General features: G+C 45.8%; 2 protein-coding genes across 6 annotated transcripts in view; one reads left to right on the plus strand and one right to left on the minus strand.

The window, feature by feature from the left end:
• Window positions 1-2,676, minus strand: part of PDE5A (phosphodiesterase 5A) — a 177,736-nt gene extending 175,060 nt beyond the window's left edge. Inside the window, exon 1 of one of the 3 annotated variants that reach the window (XM_007521960.3) lies at window positions 2,245-2,676. In XM_007521960.3, coding sequence (XP_007522022.2) covers window positions 2,245-2,378 — 134 coding nt within the window. In that variant the 5' untranslated portion in view covers window positions 2,379-2,676. Of the gene's footprint in view, window positions 1-1,027; window positions 1,512-1,798; window positions 1,888-2,244 lie in introns of those variants that run through there. The other 2 variants (XM_060177152.1, XM_016187617.2) reach the window with 2 other exon arrangements.
• Window positions 1,428-16,292, plus strand: LOC132533934 (uncharacterized). Of its 3 annotated transcripts, none has more exons than XR_009545695.1 (2): window positions 1,428-1,542; window positions 15,716-16,292. XR_009545695.1 is itself a non-coding variant. In XM_060177237.1 (2 exons), the coding sequence occupies exons 1-2, from the start codon at window positions 1,816-1,818 to the stop codon at window positions 15,915-15,917; spliced, it is 651 nt and encodes a 216-aa protein (XP_060033220.1). In that variant the 5' UTR covers window positions 1,805-1,815; the 3' UTR covers window positions 15,918-16,292. The 3 variants fall into 3 exon arrangements, 2 of the variants coding, with proteins under 2 accessions (XP_060033220.1, XP_060033228.1); XM_060177237.1 differs by lacking the exon at window positions 1,428-1,542 and adding an exon at window positions 1,805-2,264; XM_060177245.1 differs by lacking the exons at window positions 1,428-1,542; window positions 15,716-16,292 and adding exons at window positions 1,805-2,264; window positions 12,804-13,020.
• Window positions 16,293-17,784: the final 1,492 nt, after the last annotated feature.

Genomic DNA, 17,784 nt, shown 5'->3' on the forward strand with positions numbered 1-17,784 from the left:
ACAATTCAAACTGAAAAGAATCTTTTCATCGATCTGGTCTTAGATTATCTAGAATTTCCACCAGGCAGTGCAAGTTTCAGAATTAGGATTTTAGTTCTTATGCTTCTTAGAAGTAAAAGTAATGTGGAAAGAAGCCTGAGTTAATGCTTTCCATTTATTTTTCCAACAAAAAGCTACTACACTTCGAAAGTTTCTGGCTAACTCTGAAAGTGAAGTATAATGTTTTTACCTGTGACTAGCTTAAAAAAAAAAAAATCACCAACTTCCCCGATTTTGTTTCTAAAGGGAGAAGGGGGGAGCATGTTTGTTGACTTGTAAAACAAATTACCTTTCAACTATTAATAATCTGCTTTAAAGAACACCCCACACGCAAAAACAAAAATAAAATAAAACACAACACCAAACCAGTCGCTGCTCACTCCCCATTCTAAAAGCCATCATTCCAGGAGGGCAGGATGATGGAAGGATAAATGCCTGGCAGATGGCCTGGGAATAGCAGGTGACAAACTGGAGGGGGGGGGGGCTGGAAATCGATAATTCCAGAGCTTGAGGGCTCTAGTGCCCAAACTTGCAGAAAGGGGACCCTTCGGAAAGAAATCACTTTCAGTTCCAGCTCTGCCTTCCGGTCGCTACAGAAAAAAGAATTTTGAAGGAAGAAGGGGGGAAAGCGGGAGGAGAAGATTGGAAAAGGAAGAGGAAGATGATGAGACAAAAGGAGATAAAAAATTTTTTTAAAAAAAATGTGGTCCAGGAGTCGTGACTTCGGGTCAGGAAAACAAACCACCCACGACAACAAAAATCCCAAAAGTGATCAACTGTCATCAAACATTCTCAGGAGAAACAAGGGGGCAGGGAGCGGGTGCGGGAAGTTCACCTAAGACCCCAGATTACTGCATCCACACAACCAGAGAGAGAAATAAAGACATAAACGTCAGGGAGTCCCAAAGAGACCTCGCCCCTGCAGACTCCCGGGGCGCCCCAGGGAGAAAGTGGGAAAAGGGTGCAGGGGAGATGCTGAAGGAAGTACCTCGTCTTGTCTCCAAAGGGCAACATTGCCAACGCGGTGAGTCGGAGCCGCCGACCCTACACTGCAGGAGGCGCCGGGGCTCAGGACGTGCCCAGGTGAGGCCGGTGACACCCGGCCGCGGCCCGACCCCGTCCCGCCCCTGGCTGGGAGCGCCCCGCAGAGCTGCGCGCCGCCGGGTGGGAGCCCTACGCCCAGCCCGGCCGGCTCCTCCACCATCACCGGGGGCCCCCGCGCGCGGGTCCCCGGCCGCCCCACACTCGCTGCCCGGGGCGGGCGGCCGCGGCGGCCTGGGCGTCTCCGGTGTCCAGAAGGGGCGCGTCCCCGAGGCTCACCCGCCCGCTGCCCCTGGCCGCCACCACCAACTTCTCGCCGGGCTGCCTGGACCCGCCCGCCGCGCGCTGGGCAGCGGGCGCCCCACCCTCCCGGCCCCGCGGCTCCAGCCCCGCGGCTCCCCGCTCCTCGGCCAGCCTTTCCCACGCGCGCCCCGACTTCCCCTGCGCAGCCGCCTCCCAAAGGTCAGGCTCCCTCCTCCCGGCCGGCCCGCCCGCCCGCCTGCCCGCCCGGGCGCCTGGCTCCCGACCAGGAAGAGCGGGCCCCTGGGGGCGGCGGGGACTCGGGGGGATCCGCCTGCCACCCCCACGTCCCCACCCCCGGGTGGCTGCCTGGGCGCCCGCCTCGCGTCCGGGGGACGCGCGCCCTGGAGCCCTCCGGAGCGCGAGGAGGCGCGCGGGGCTGCGGAGGCTGCGGGGGGCGCGGGGCGAGCGCACTCACTCTGGGGAGGCTCCGGCATGTTGCAGGCTCGGGGCTCCCTCGCGGTCTCGCCCCTTCCCCGCCTTCCCCGCCCCGCCAGGACCGGGGCCAGTGCGGCCGGGGGAGGAGCGGAGCCCAGGGACCGGGCTGGAAATGGAGCTTCCGGAGCCGCAGGGAAGGGGCTCGGGGGTGTTTGGGTTTGGACAGATGGGCAGCTGGAGAAAGTAAGGGCCGAGGCAGGCCCGCGGGCTGGGGTGGGGGGAGCCGCGGCGTCCCGGCCCTTTGTATTGCAACTTTGCGAACAAGTTGGCCCGGGGCCGACACTGGGCTTTGCCGACCGGAGTGACCCGGTATCTCGACCCGAGCGGGTGGAGCAGCCCAGGGCCTGGGACCCCGGGTGGTCAGAGAGTGAAGAGAAGGGGGGGCGCTCCGCAGCCCGGCTCGTCCTCCGCGGGTCCTCTTCCTACCTGGTGGCTTTCCTGACAAAGTAAGAGAAGGTGAAGTCCCAGTGGTCGTCCAGCCACGCTTCCACCCAGTCCTGATCCCGCGCCTGCGGTGGAGGTGGCGGTGGCGGTGTCAGGGAGCGGCCGGCCCGATCCATGGTGGGCGCCGTGCGGCTCCGGGGCTCCCGGGAGCACTTCCAGGGGTCCCTCCCTCCCTCCAAGGCGCAGGGTTCGGCCCGCGGAGACCCTCCCCCTTCCCGGGCTCAGGCCCGCAGCGCCCCCGCGCAGCTGCTCAGGCGCAGGGCCAGCCTCCCGCCCCGCCCCGCCCCGCCAGGTCCTCTGGGCTCCCAGGTGTAGCGGGCGGGGCTGAGAGGCAGCCGCGCGTCCTTGGCTGGGTTCGGCCGCCCCGGGTTCGCGTGTCTCGGGTCCCCGCGCTCCCGGGCGGTGACTGGCGAGCTCTCCGGAAGCGCGGTGGCCACGCTCCGAGGAGGCGCCGCGGCCGCTGGGGGGCGCTGTGTGCCGAGCGGGCGGGAGGGCAGAGCGCAGAGGGGGCTGCGGGCACGTGGGCGGTGGTCCTTTCCAAAAAGGTGCTGGGGGTGCTGGAGGGACCACCCCAACCAAGCCCCGGATGAGAGGTCCTCGAGGCTGGGAGAACAATGGACGACCCCTGTTCCTCCAGTCCAGCGCTTGGGAGCAGCAGAGAGAGGTGGCTTCCAAGCGCTCAGGTAGTCAGATTTGGGGTGTGTGTCACCAGGTCAGAGTTAGTAGCAAACACCCCCTTTTCGTGACTGGAAAAGGGTTTTTTTTTTGGGGGGGGGTGTTTTTTTTTCTGGGGAGGCGGGGCAAAAAAGGTTCTTTGAAATAATCACAGGTGGCTTGTGTATAAAGTCAGAAAACAAGAACACTTCTGCACAGTTAGGTTAATTTGGGAATAGTGACTTTCCCAACATAGAATTCAGAGCAGCCTAATGTGTTACTGCAAGTTTAAGGTGTCCTTGTCTTTTTATATTTAACGCACAGGACACCTGAAATGAACATACATGAACACCTCTGGAAATGTACCGTTAAAAAAAAAAAGAACTCAACCTTCCTATCAAGTGCTTAAAAAAAAAAAAAAGGAATTGACGTCTCCCTATGCTTCATCCCCATCTCTTTGTCCCACATTTGCTCTTTTAATGATGTATTTTGTAATGACCTATTTTGGAAGCAGAATTCAATCTGGAGTTGTACAGTTCACAGCATGGGAAGGACACCATCTAGCAGTAATATGCACAAAGTAGTGTAGCTGACATATTCTCCTTTCAAAATTTCTTGGAAAGTGGTCTGGGAGGTGGTGCAGTGGATAAAGCATCGGACTCCCAAGCATGAGGCCTTGAGTTCAATCCCCAGCAGCACATGTCCCAGAGTGATGTCTGGTTCTTTCTCTCTCTCTCCTCCTATCTTTCTCATTAATTAATAAATAAGATCTTTTAAAAAATTTCTTGGCAAGACTCAGACATTACTCACTACACAGAAACACATCCTTAAATTGATAACATGAGAACTTTCTTAAATGTCCTCCATTCTCTCAATGCAATGGTTTATCTTCCCTGCCCCCAAAGAATTATTCTTGTGTAACTTGCTTCTCTGGAACTTAACTGTTGTATCCCAGTAACCACAAATCTATAAGAAGTCAACAAAGCAGTACAGTGTGAAGCACGATTAAATTCTATCAGTTAAAAAAAAAAAAACAAGCCTCTCCTAATTTATTTCTTTCAGAGTGACTACGCTGCTCACAAAATAGAACCCTTCTCCTCAGTGATGCTCCCCAACTCCATGGAAATCCATTTATTTATTCTAACATGCCATCAGTTGTAATTTAAAATACTACTTACCTACTAAAAAGAAGTGAATTTCTTTACTTGAAGGGTTTGCTTTGGTTCTCTTCCATAATTAAACAGGAATTATTCAAATCCCATTTTGTCTGTTAATCCAAATGGTTAAATTATAAGAAACTGGGGGGTGGGTGGTAGGGCAGAAGTTTAAGTGCGCATGCTCAAGTGCAAGGCTTAAGTATCTTAGTTTGAGCTGACTCCTCACTTGCAGGGAAGTCTCTTCACAAGCAGTGAAGCAGGTCTGCAGGTGTCTATCCCCCCTTCCCCTCCTCTCTGGATTTCTCTCTGTCCTATGTAACAGTAACAACAAGAAGGGCAACAAAATGGTAAAAATAGCCTCCAGGAGCAGTGGATTTGTAGTGCAGGCACCAAACCCCAGCAATAACCCTGGAGGCAAATATATATATAACCAACCAGGTAGGTCTCTGACAACACAGAAGGGGAAAAAAAAAAAAAAAAAAGCAAACCAAAAACAACCCATGGATTCTCGTATCAGTGAATTTATATTCTTGGCGCTAGAGATGGTTGGAAGAGAGATATCAATAGACAGATAGACTGACAGAGATGTAGTTTTTTTTTTTTTTTTTTAAATCACAGGCTTCACCACTTCAGGATGAAGTGGTCTTTCTTTCTTTTTTTTTTTTCCAGAGAGAGACAGAGACAATAAAGAGGGAAGAAAGAGAGACCACAGCACTGAAGTTTCCTTCAGTGTGGAGAGGGCCAAGCTTGCACACATGACAAAGCAACACACAGTCCAAGTGAACTGTTTGCCAACCATATCTATCAATCTATCCTTCTATCCGTCTATCTACCTGTATCACTGTGGCCTTGCACATGCACAACTGTACCACTCTAGGATGACATAGAGACAGAGAAAGGGAGAGATTCCAGGGCAGCAGAGATTCCCCCATGGAATCTAGCATGGGGGTGCCTCTTCCCGGGCACGTACTCTCTGGGCTGGAGAGAACTGGACCAGAATCCACCTGGGCTGCTACTCACTCAGCGAAGCAATGGAGATGACTCAGGAACAGACACGTGGTGGTGAGACAATGCAATGTATGTATTGATCAGAGGCAAGGCTTTTTAAAGGGGAGACCTGGAAGTGGCAAGTTGGAAACAGAAATCACTGGGAAAGGAGTGGAGAAAGGCAAAAGGGGGCTGGGAAGGTAGAAACTTCCTTAGCAACTGTTGCAAGGGTTTTAACTGGTGGGAGGGTACTTGAGGGTAGAAAGAAGATAGATCAAAGGAATGGAATGGGTGGGGATCTTTCAGGCAAAACAATGATTATGTAGATAGGCCATAGTATCAGGAATGCAGGGTGGAGCAGGGGTAGCTGGCTTAATGCTTTGTGAGGCTCCTCACAATTTCCCAACTGTTCCAGAGCTCACACCTGCCCTGAGGACGTGATAAGGCACATGCCAGATTAGTGAGCTGAGCGCTCTCTCCACCCTGGCTGGAGGTTAGTTATTACCAAGGCCTATTACATGAGGTGAGTTTGGCACAGGGACTGGAGGATAGAGTGTTTCAGACTGCTTGAGTCTCTAAAACAGACTCAGATAAAATTTGTAACAATGCCTCTTGCAATTTTAAATCATTTCAAGCAAGCATATTTTGGAATTGACCTCTTGTTATACTAATTTACTTGATTATTTTTGTGTCTTCATGTACTAGTATAGTTTGTTTCTAGCAGTTCAGTGCTTTTTTTTATTATTATCTTTATTTATTTATTGGATAGAGCCAGCCAGATATCGAGAGGGAAGGGTATTGGCGTTCATTTGGGGTGACACCCAGCAGGAAGGCAAATCCAACCGGTTCTCTCTCACTCGCTCAAGGGACGACACGAAACAGAGACACCAGGGAGAAATGATGTGTTCTCAAATCTCCTTTATTAGCAGGTGGGCAAGAGTTTAAATAGAAAACCAAACAAAGAACATTATTCATATATGTCAGAAATTACAGGTTTCTTAAAGGTCAGCTTGCCCCTCTGGTAGGGGGCTGGTATGACAGGAATTGATGAGCTACAAGACAGTTATTCTCCATGATGCAAGCAACTTAATTATCCAAAGGTATTTGAGAGAAGCATAGGGGTTAAACCAGTAGGGTGAGACAGAGAGAAGACGGATATCAAAAGGCCATATAGTTTGGAATTTCTCTTGTCTGGGGTCTGAGGTGTATGATGGAGTGTGTGATAAGGTGTGTTCTCCTCTGTGATCAGAAGGTGAGGTGAACTTTGAGTAAATGAATCTTAAGGTAGGCAGCCATGTAGCCTGTGGTTAATGGAGAGAGGTAGTGAGGTTTCTGTGGGCTTGAGAGTCAGGAAGGGAAGAACTAAGTCTGAGAGACAGTTTCTCCCCTTTGCTCACCTCGGTTGAGAGAGACTAACAAGAGGGTATCTTCTCAGACCTCCATCCAAGGATGGGGGGAGTTCTCCCTAAGCTCTATCATGCTTACACATAGCCCCACAGAAGGGGTGCCTCAGCCCAGCCCCAAGCAATCCTACAAGACAAAGGATAAAAGTCATGGGTCCCTTGGAATATACCTAAAATAAATTTCTTAGCTCATTCCAACATGAAGATTACAAATTTCATCTGCTATAATTTTTTTACTTAGGTCCCTGATTATTAAATAGATTGTTCTGCTTTATATCTTAATGCTTTTCAGCCACCAAGTTGCAGATGCAAGCATGATGCCAGCCTGACTTCCCTGTACAATGAGTCCTGGCACCCCACTAGTCCTGGTACCCCAAAGCCCTACCCCACTAGGGAAAGACAGAAACAAGCTGGGGGTGTGGATCAACCTGTCAATGCCCATGTTCAGCAGAGAAGCAATTACAGAAGCTGGAACTCTCACCTTCTGCACCCCATAAAGATCTTTGGTCCATACTCTCAGAAGGATAAAGAATAGGGAACCTTCCAATGGAGGGGAGGGAATATGGAACTCGGGTGGTGGAAACTGTACTCCTCTTATCCCACAATCTTGTCAATCATTATTAAATTGCTATTAAAAAAATTTTAATGACAAAGGATAAATGAAATGTAATGACTGAATGCCAACAAATTCAACAATTTATCCAAAAAAAAAAAAAGTTTTAACTACTTGGGAAAAAACAGCTAACCAAAACTGACATCCCATGAAGTAGGAATTCTGATGAAATGAAATTCAATAATATTTCATTTGTTTTATTGTAAAAACCAAAAAAAAAAAAAAAAAAAAAACCTTGAGGGAACACTTGAGGCTGAAATGCCTTCACTGGTGAATTTGATGAAACATTTACAAGAAAAGAGCACCAGCCAGTCTTACTTAAACTTCTTCACTGAGTCAGCAAAACCTCATGACATGGATATTAAAGAAAGCAAGACTTGCCATGATATAGACCCAAAGTCTTTATTAGATTATTATCAAGTTGGGCCCAGAAATATTGTGTAGATGCTCCAGTGGAGGTGTGCAGAGGCTTCCTAACTCCTGCTAGTGTACCAACTCCTGTTCTCCATGTCTCTGAGGATCCGAAGATCTCCACTCTCTTCTGCATCCTCTTTGTTTTTCAGCACATTATTTCCAACAGTATAAAAGCATTTTGGATGGAAGGGTGGGCATTAGTGCAGTGGGATAAACGCACATGGTGCGAAGCTCAAGGATCACAGTTCAAGCCCCCGGCTCCCCACCTGCAGGGGTGTCACCTCACAAGCAGTGAAACAGGACTGCAGACATCTATCTTTCTCTGCCCCCTCTCTGTCTTCCCTCCTCTTTTGATTTCTCTCTGTCCTATTCAACAATAACAACAGCAATTACAATAATAACAACAACAAGGGTAAGAAAGTGGAGAAAATGGCCTCCAAGAGCAATGGATATATAGTGCGGCACCGAGCCGCAGTGATAACCCTGGAGGCAAAAAGGAAAAAAAATCATGTTGGAGGAGCCAGGTGGAGGACCCAGGTTCGAGTTCCCACTCCCCACCTGCTGAATGGGTTTTACACTTAGTACTATTTACAAAAAAAAAAAAAAAAATCTATATTTCTGTATATAAATGCTATGGACTTGGGGGCCAGGCAGTGGTACACCTGGTTAAATGCACATTGTACTAAATGCATGGACCCACACAAGGATCTGGGTTTGAGGCCCAGCTCCCCACTTGTTGGGGGGGGGCTTCATAAGCAGTGAAGGAGGTCTGTAGGTGTCTATCCTTCTCTCTCTTTCTTTATCTCTATCTCCTCTCTAAGTTTTTCTTTGTCTTATTGAAGAAAAAAATGGGGGAAATGGCTACCAAGAGTGGTGGACTTGTACTGCTGGCAATGAGACCCACCCAGTGATAACCCTGAAAGAAAAAAAAAATGATATGGATTGAATTGGCTCCTCTGCCATCAACTTAATGTTGAAGCCATAATATCCGTACCTCAGAAGGACCACTAATGTGGCTTTCAGGGAAAATGAGGTAAGATGGATGCCCTATTTCACTGGGCATCCTGGTGCCTGATGGCAGAAAAAGGCCCAAGTTGGAGTGGAGAGTGTTTTATAGACACCTGTCACTAGGAGGTGAGACATTGTACCTGTATGTATGTAACTGTGCTGTAAACCATCAAGCCTTCAATAAAATGATTTGAGAAAGCCAAAAAGAAAAAAAAAATCCAGTGCACAAACACACAAAAGACAGCAATAGTGTGCATTCACTAAGGGGCCCCCATGAGAAGAAGCAAGAAAGGGCTATCTGCAAGTCAAAGAGAGAGGTCTCAGACACTCATGGTTGGATGGTAACAACTGGAATATTTATAAAACCTTAAAGTACCTCTTCAAGGTGCTTTGTAAAGGAGAGACCGAGTAGATACTATTCTGACAAACAATAGTATACAGGTTTTAAATTTTTGTCTTTATTTTAATGAGAGAGAGAGAGAGAGAGAGAAGAAGGAGGAGGAGGAGGAGGAGGAGGAGGAAGTGGAGCACTGGTCAACTCTGACTTATGGTGGTTCTGGGCCCTGAACCTGGGACCTCAGACTCTCAGGCATGAAAGTCTTTTTGCAGAACCATTATGCTGCCCCCACCCCCAGCCTGGTATACAATTTTTAATAGGATAAGTCTCATTCTTGTTAATAATCTGATTCTAATTATGAGGATTACATTGAGAGACATATAAGCACACCCTGATTGAGCAGCTTTCTACAAAGTAACTGGCTTCTATGCTTCAGAGATTTTGAACTCAAGAAAATAAAATAGATTGAGGAACTGAGCACTATTTACTTGTTGCTTTATGGAAATAATATCACAAAGTGCCTTGAGCTCTTGTGTGACATCATTATCCCCTCAGTTCTCTGACTCGGAACTCCAGTCTCAACCAAGTTGGTTATCTCTGCCCAGAGGATCTCACAAGTCAGTGGAGTCATTAGAGCTGGAGTTATCATCTGAGACTCAAGTGGAAAAGAAGTCACTTCCAAGCTCATGCTGGTTAGAGAGGAAAAGTACCATTTCCTTGTTGGGAGCCTTAGGCAGGTCGGTTGTTAACTAGAAATCTCTCCCTTCGCTTCTAGAGAAGTAGTTTTAGTGCATGGCCACAAGGGACCCCTCAACATGATCACTTGCTTCTGCAATTAGTGAGCAAGAAGGAAAGAGAGGAGAGAGAGAGAGAGAGAGAGAGAGAGAGAGAGAGAGAGAGATTCCAACAGGATGGCTAGCTTCTTAGAGAGATTCCAATAAGAGACTTACTCATCTCTTGTGTGACATAATTTCGTACATCCCATCTTCTTTGCTGAATTCTGCTTTTTGGAAGCAAGTTGTGGTCTTGCCATTACACAAGGGTAGAGGATTAGGCCAGAGTGTAAACACCAGAACACAGAAATCATGGAGGCCAGTTTGAAAACCCACCTGGTATGACTCTGCAACAAAGCACAATGACAAAGGACATCTGTAGTGAGTAGGTATCTGGGGAGAGGGGGTAGTGAAAAGGAATGTGAAGTAGCAGCAGTTTGTAATAGCCCAAGTCTGAAAGCAACCCAGATGTCTAATGACAGATGAGTAGCTAAGAAAGTTGTGGTGCATATGCACAATGGAATATTATTCAACTGTGAGAAGTGATAAAAATCTTCTTGCCTGTATCTTGGATGGGTCTTGAAGGAATCATGTTCAGTGAGATCAAACAAAAGGAGGAGAGATATCTGATGATGTCACGTATAGGTGGTACTTAAGAAACAAGGCAAGAAAAAGAAAACAAAGTGAAACTTGGACTAGGTACAATGTATTGCAGGCAACGTGAAGAACTTTACACTAGGGAGACATGGGGTGGGGGTGGGATGCTGGGTACCCAATACACTATGGTAAACAGGAACTTGGGTGGGTGGTAAGAGAGGTGTGCAGACAGACACCTGTCACAGAGAGATGAATGTTGGCACTATACCTATGTGCCACCAACTGCCCTGCTCGTCACTTTTGTGGACACTTTCAGACAACTTTGGCAGTATTTCTCTGTGTGGCAACAACTGTTGCTTTTCGTGGTCTTTGGAAGATCACCTTTAACTTTCTTACAGCTGCACTAGCTTCCAGTGGAATATCAGATTCCTGAGCACAGCATTTGAATCTATGTTTCCAATTGTTGCATAGTAGGGATCCGCCTGATATTTTCAAAGCTTGGATTTAAAACAGACCATATTTTTCCATTTCAAAGACAACTTAGGAATAACAAAATTCTGCTACAGTGCTACGACTCTAATCAGCACACAGCCTTTTCTTTCCTAAATCAAACAAGGGGTTTTCTACCCTACCCTTAGTAACTGCCAAGAGTTCAGTTTGATATACAAAGGCTGATCCATTAGAAAAGGCATTTTGCAGGGGATGGAGAACAGCTGTTGTTCATATTAACAAAGGTCACAAGTAGAGGGAAAGAACTTACATTCAAACAGGAGGGTTTTGGGGAGAGATACAAGACACACTCTCCCAACCGAGGGATGTAATACAGATGGATCCACGATGAAAAACAATTGTGGAATTTTTCCCCCAGAGACTTTTGGAAAAGAGGGTGGACAACCATCTGTTGATAATGCTTTTGAAGTGCTGTCTCCAGGCCTCAGGAGCTGGGGTGGTCCCTCCCTGCCCTTTCACCTATATGTGGGGGGGTGAGCTTGTTAAACAGAGGAATTGTGCTGTTTTCTATGCTAAATAAGATTAGCCATTCACAGAAACAGAACACTCACAGCCAGCACAGAGCTGTACTCTTCCCATCCACTTTCTTATTATAAAAGAGATTCCTTCCTCTAGAGAAAATACCTTGCACTCCTTAGGAACACTAAAAATAAAATAATGAGTTCAGAAAGAAATAGCAAAGAGTGAAAGGTTTTTTTCAGTCCATCATACCCAAGTGTAACACAAGCAACTAAAACCCAGTTTTAAAAGTAGGTCATTTAAAATAGACTCTTAGAAGACTGAAGGGGGGGAAATGTGTATTTTTTAAAAGGAAATCTGGATGAACAGAGGCTGATCAATTTCGAGACTAGAGAGTCACTTATCTTTCCTTTCTAGATTTTCTTTACAGATAAAACAGCTTCCTTGAGTCTCAGAGTCTCTTTGAAAATCTCAAGTATCTTCGTAGTCATTGTTATTATGGAAACAGACTACTCTCAATGCAAAAAAAAATGGGATTGATTTTTTTTTACCATACTAAAGAAAAAAGAAAGAACCTTATTAGAGATCATTTTCACCTTCTAGGAGTAGACTTTGGATGAACTTATTTGAATCAAATATGTTTAAATTGACATTTACATATTTTCCATTGAAACATTTAATGTGTACTTTCTGTCTCTCTGGAATTTGATGAGAAGAGTAAATAAGAAAATAATAAAGCCAGTCAGATTCAAGCAAGTTTCCCAAGTTAGGTATAGAAAATTATGTATAAAAATTTCCATTCAACTTACCTTGGAAAAACTCCACTTTATAAATAAGCATGGTGAGGTGGCGCAAAGTTCAAGAACCGGCATAAGGATCCCTGTTTGAGCCCCTGGCTCCCCACCTACAGGGGAGTCCTTCACAGGTGGTGAAGCAGGTCTGCAGGTATCTATCTTTCTCTCCTCCTCTCTGTCTTCCCCTCCTCTCTCTATTTCTCTCTGCCCTATCCAACAATGACAACAAGAATAATAACTACAACAATGAAAAAAACAAGGGCAACAAAAGGGAATAAATAAATATAAAAAAATAAGCATGGTGGCATAGGGGGTGGGTAGCAAAATAGCTCACCTGGATAGTGCATCTTCTTTATGCTTTGTCATGTACATGGCATAGGTTCAAGCCCCCCATGTTCCACAACTAATGGAAACATTGGTGCTATGCTATCTTTCCCTGTCTGCTTCTGTTGTTCTCTCTCTCTCTCTCTCTTCTGGGGGAGCAGTTTGCTCAAAATGATGTAACCCTGTTTCTTTATGACAAAATTAGCTAATTAATTAACTAATTAAACACAGGGGCTCATAAAACAGCTCACCTGGGAAGGCGCCTACTCCATCACACACAACTGTGCCTCCAGCCTGGACTGTCACACCGGGGGGGGGGGGGGCTCTCTCTGTCTCTGTCTTTCTCTCTCTAGCTAAATGAGATTTTTTTCTTTGAAGTTGACCAGCAGCAATGAAGTCCCAATGATGGAAAAAAACAAACAACTAAATAATCACAGGCTGTCTGAAGATTTAAATGAGGCAAACAGAACCTGCTCTACAGAGACTCAGTTTTCCTACTCCTTTCTTGCAGGAGCATGAACAACCTATTGGAGGAAAATAACTTACAGCTATTCATTCTAATCTAGAAGGGTCAAAATGAGATTTCTAGCTCTGAAAGTGTTTTAAGTAGACAGCTCTTCCAAGAAGGGAGTCAATAAATCAGTCAAAAGAAGGAGCTAATGTCAAAGTAAGGACTACAAAAGCTTAATAAGGGCAAGAGACTGGCATACTTTAATGGTGACTCTTTAGTCTCTACCAGGACACTCTATCACCCGGGGTGCTAGTCGGGGAGTCCTGGGATTCCCACACAGACATGATGGGCCTAGACCTTTAGCAGATCCCTCTCACCACTGTCACTGGTCATCTCTATCAGGAGCAACATAATGGACCCCTTGGTGGGCCCCATAAGACCTTGCCCTCAATGTGGATCAACAATGGTAGGGACTGTTCCATTCTCCGCAGGGAGGCTGGACAACATACTCTACCTACTACCTGAAGAAGAAGTGCAGCCTGGAATGTCCCTAGCTGTGACCACAGAATGTGAGTTCAAACCTATAGGGATGCAGAGGTTACATAGGCTCCTGTGCTGAATATGAGCCTCAGATCAAACCAGTGGGGTTTACAGTTAACAATATTACATATATACGGTTAACAATACTTTCCTCATATCTAGGAGCTACTCTCTTCCCTGATTCAGCTTTCTAGTCCTTTTTGTTTTCAACTATGACACAATTTCCACAGACAATAACCTGTGTCCACCTGCAAATTAGCTGTCAGGGTCAGGAAAAAACTAGTGAAGTCATGGGCCCCTTGGAATATACCTAAAATAGACCTACTGGCTTTTTCCAAAATGGAGATCTTCCCCCCGCCCCCCAAATCTTCATCTGTAGTATTCTTGCCTTTAGTTTCATGATTAGTCAATAATTTGTTCTGCTTTATATCTTAACTCTTTTTCAGCCACCAGGTTGCAGATGCTACCATGATGCCAACCTGACTTTCCTGGGCAGACAACTCTACCAATGTGTCCTAGAGACCCACCTCCCCAGAGCCCTATCCTACTAGCGAAAGAGAGAGACAGGCTGGGAGTATGGATCGACCTGCCGATGCCCATGTTCAGCAGGGAAGCAATACAGAAGCCAGACCTTCCACCTTCTGCACCCCATAATGACCCTGGGTCCATACTCCCACAGGGATAAAGAATAGGAAAGCTATCAGGGGAGGGGATGGGATACGGAGTTCTGAGGGTGGGAATTGTGTGGCAATGTATCCCTTTTATCCTATAGTCTTGTTAATATTCCCATGTTATAAATAAAAAAAGAAAAAAAGAAGGAGCACAGGGCATAGTCCTTTGGCTCATTTGTTTTCTATGAAATCATTAACATGAAAGATCAATCAGACAGCTTTTGTCACCTATTCCAGTATGAGAGGAAGGTTTACATAATCTCTTTTGTATTAGGGCTGTGAATCTGAAAATCATTTCAATAATGTTTTAGAAACCTAAAATATATCAATACTAATTATTATTACTTAAATATTAAATAAATATTATTAATTCTCAATTTGAAAAAAATCTTTCTTCAAAATGCAGCATCTGCAATGGTCTTTATGGATTTCTTCATTAGTGACATTATCTTGGTTTCTCAATTTTAGGCTCAGAGTGTTTGAAAGACAACGAGATACCCCTTCACATCTGTTAAGTATGAGCTAAACCAAAAATGTCATAAATAACAATTGTTGGCAAGCGTGTATAGAAAAAGCACCCCCCCACAGGGAGTTGGGCGGTAGCACAGCAGGTTAGGCGCACGTGGTGCAAAGGCAAGGAATGGCTTAAGGATCCTGGTTTGGGCCCCCAGTGCCCCATCTGCAGGGGAGTCGCTTCACAGATGGTGAAGCAGGTCTGCAGGTGTCTATCTTTCTCTCACCCTCTCTGTCTTCCCCTCCTCTCTCCATTTCTCTCTGTCCTAACAATGACGACATCAACAATAATAACTACAACAACAATGAAAAACAACAAGGGCAACAAAAGGGAAAATAAATATAAAAAATAGAAATAAAAAAATAAAAATTTAAAAAAATAAAGAAAAAGGAACCCCACCCTATTCTATGGGTTAGAATGGGAATGATGTCAGTACTTCCAGTGGCTACCTTTTTTCTTTTTTTTTTTTTGAAAAGGTAAGAGACAGAAACAGAGAGGGAAATAAGGGGGAGGGGGGAGAGTAGAGAGGAGAAAGACACCTGTAGCAATGCTGTATAGCTCATGAAGCTTCCCCCTACAGGTGGGGACTGAGGACTTGAACCCAGGTCCTCATGCACGGTAGCAAGGGAACTCTAGTGCATGTACCACCAAGTGGACTTGAGACTAGGCTTTTATGTCTCCTTGAAAGTTTTCTGAACCCAGTGAGTCCAACCTAATCTTCTGCTTGATTTGTGAGGAAAATGGTCATTCTCTGGTGCATTGTTACCTGATTTAACTCCTAGTTCTTTCAGACATTCTGTATGTCAGGCATTCTTTCAAGACCTCTACAGGCATTTACTCATTTCATCTTCCTGAGAACCCATGTGCTATTATTAGCCCCATTTTATGGACAAAGTAAGGGAGGCAGAGAAAGGTTACATAACTGACCCAGGTACTAGGGGGTGAGTGAGCTGTAGAGCCAGCTGCAGAGGGCATGCTGTTCATCACTGCATTATGCCAGAGAAGCTTTAGGGAGTGGGGAAAATGAGTCCTCCCCGCTCTGTTGCTCTACATTGGGTTTGGTGATATGGTATCTACTCTTCTCAGAGATGCCAGAGATGATGTAGACACCTGAAAGAAGCTGGAAGCCCTTCAGATGACAGATTCTAGAGGGGACCAGTCTTGGCTCTCTGTTGCTGTGGTAACTCAAAATGTGGCGGCAGCTTAGAGTATCAGAAGTGAACTGTCATGTCTCATGTGTTTTGTAGAGTTCACAGGATCTTGAACTATTTACATCTGGAATTTTTCGTGGAAGACTTGAAGCCTGAGGTTGAGACACTCTCAAGTCCCCCCACCCTCTCTCCTTCTCATGTGGATCTGACCGGGTCTATAGCTTGGTACAGCCATCACTGTGCCTACCCTCTGTCTGGTGCCAGTGGCTGGTCAGAGGAAATGCCACCCACAGAGTAAAGTGTGGTTTTATAGCGTAGTGGTTACTACTATTTGTGGTAAGCACAAACCATGTAAATGATCATTTACTAAAGTGTGAGGAGCACTCAAATAAGCAGACATAGGAAGAAGGATGATGGCAGAGCCCCAGAACTGACAACACCAGAATGCCACTACCTCTTCCAGGACCAAAGGAACAAGTGATAAAGAAAGTTATCAAATCACAAGCAATGAAGTAGGTCTGCAGGTCTCTCTCTCTCTCTTTCTCTCTCTCCCTCTCTCCCTCTCCCTCCTCTCTCTCTCTTTCTCTCTCTCCACCTCTATGTCCATCTCCATACTCAGTTTCTCTCTGTCCTATCAAATAAAAATAGTAAGAAAGCAAAAATGGGCCTCTGGGAACAGTGGAATAATAATAATAAGAAGAAGAAGAAGAAGAAGTAGAAGAAGGAGAAGGAGAAGGAGAAGGAGAAGGAGAAGGAGAAGGAGAAGGAGAAGGAGAAGAAGAAGAAGAAGAAGAAGAAGAAGAAGAAGAAGAAGAAGAAGAAATTGGCAGAATTTTCACCAAAGCAGGTCCAAATTGCTGACAAACACATTAGAATGGACAGGAACAAGATGTTATGAGGAGGCCTGCTGGTGGAAATGTGGACTGGTCTAATGCCTGTGAAATATAGTCCAGAGATTCCTAAAAACACCACAGATGGATCAACCCTATGATTCGGCAATCTCTCTCCTAAGGATCTCTTTAAACAATACGAAACTCCTCTCCAAACAGGTCTATGTACATCTTTATTCATAGCATAATAATTTCTAGTAACACAAACTTGTAAACAACCAAGATGAGTGACTAAGAAAGTTGTGGTGTAGGAGGCCAGGTGGTGGCACACTAGGTTAAATGCACATAGCAGGAAACACCAGGATCCTGGTCTGAGCCCTTGGCTTCCCACCTGCAGGGGCAAGCTTCACAAGCAGTAAAGCAGGTCTGCAGGTATCTATCTTTTTCTCTCCCTCTGTATCTCCTCCCACTCTCAATTTATCTCTGTCCTAGTCAATAAAAAAATGGAAAAAGTGGCCACCAGGAGCAGTGGATTCAGAGTGCCAGTAACGAGCCCTAGTGATACCCATGGAGGCAAAAATAAAAAAAAAGTGGTGAAGTGGTGTTACATATATACATATAACAGAATACTATGCAGTCATAAAATGATAGAATTATCTCTTTTGCCTCATCTTAGAGGCAACTTGAAGAAATTATGTTAAATGTAATAAATCAGAGGAAGAAAGATGACTCATAGTTGAAAAATAAAACAAAAAAGAAAAAGAAAGAAAAAAATACAATGTGAAACCTGGTCTAGGTATGGTACATGGCCGCAAAGGACTCTGGAGAGGGCATGAGGGATCCAGAACTGTACGGTGGAGAAAGACCATGGTGGGTGGTGGCCGTGTTGTGTAGACACCTGCCATTCAAAGATGAGAGGCTGTATCCAAGATGACAACAACCATTCTTTCCACAATAAAATGATTTAAGAGAAAAAGAAAAGGGGTTGAGGGGGAGTTCAAGGGGTAAGAATGGATTTTAAAAGGCTTTCCTGTGGGCCGGGGGTGGAATACTCATTAGGGCATACATTACCTGTGTGAGGATCTCAGTTCAACCCACAGGTCCACCTGCAGAAGGGAAAATTCATGAATGGCTGGCGGAACAGTGCTGTAACTGTCTCTTCTTCTTTTTATGTCTCTCTCCTTCTGTCTCTTTCTTGTGGAGGCATGGAACCCCACTGATGCCCTGCTGGTAAAAATTTAAAATGAGGGGGCGGTGGTGGTCCCCCTGGTTGAGTGCACGTGTTACTGTACGCAAGGACCTGAGTTCGAGCCCCTTGCCCCCACCTGCAGGGGG

The sequence above is a fragment of the Erinaceus europaeus genome, chromosome 2 (genome assembly GCF_950295315.1).
Source record: "Erinaceus europaeus chromosome 2, mEriEur2.1, whole genome shotgun sequence".
Taxonomy (NCBI): domain Eukaryota; kingdom Metazoa; phylum Chordata; class Mammalia; order Eulipotyphla; family Erinaceidae; genus Erinaceus; species Erinaceus europaeus.

Excerpts from the sequence above, each read along its gene's own strand:
- LOC132533934 (XM_060177237.1), top strand. The coding sequence starts at position 1,816 with ATGTTGCAGGCTCGGGGCTCCCTCGCGGTCTCGCCCCTTCCCCGCCTT. Across the intron at positions 2,265-15,715 it reads CTGGTGGCTTTCCTGACAAA|AGTTCACAGGATCTTGAACT; the intron begins GTAAGAGAAGGT and ends TGTGTTTTGTAG.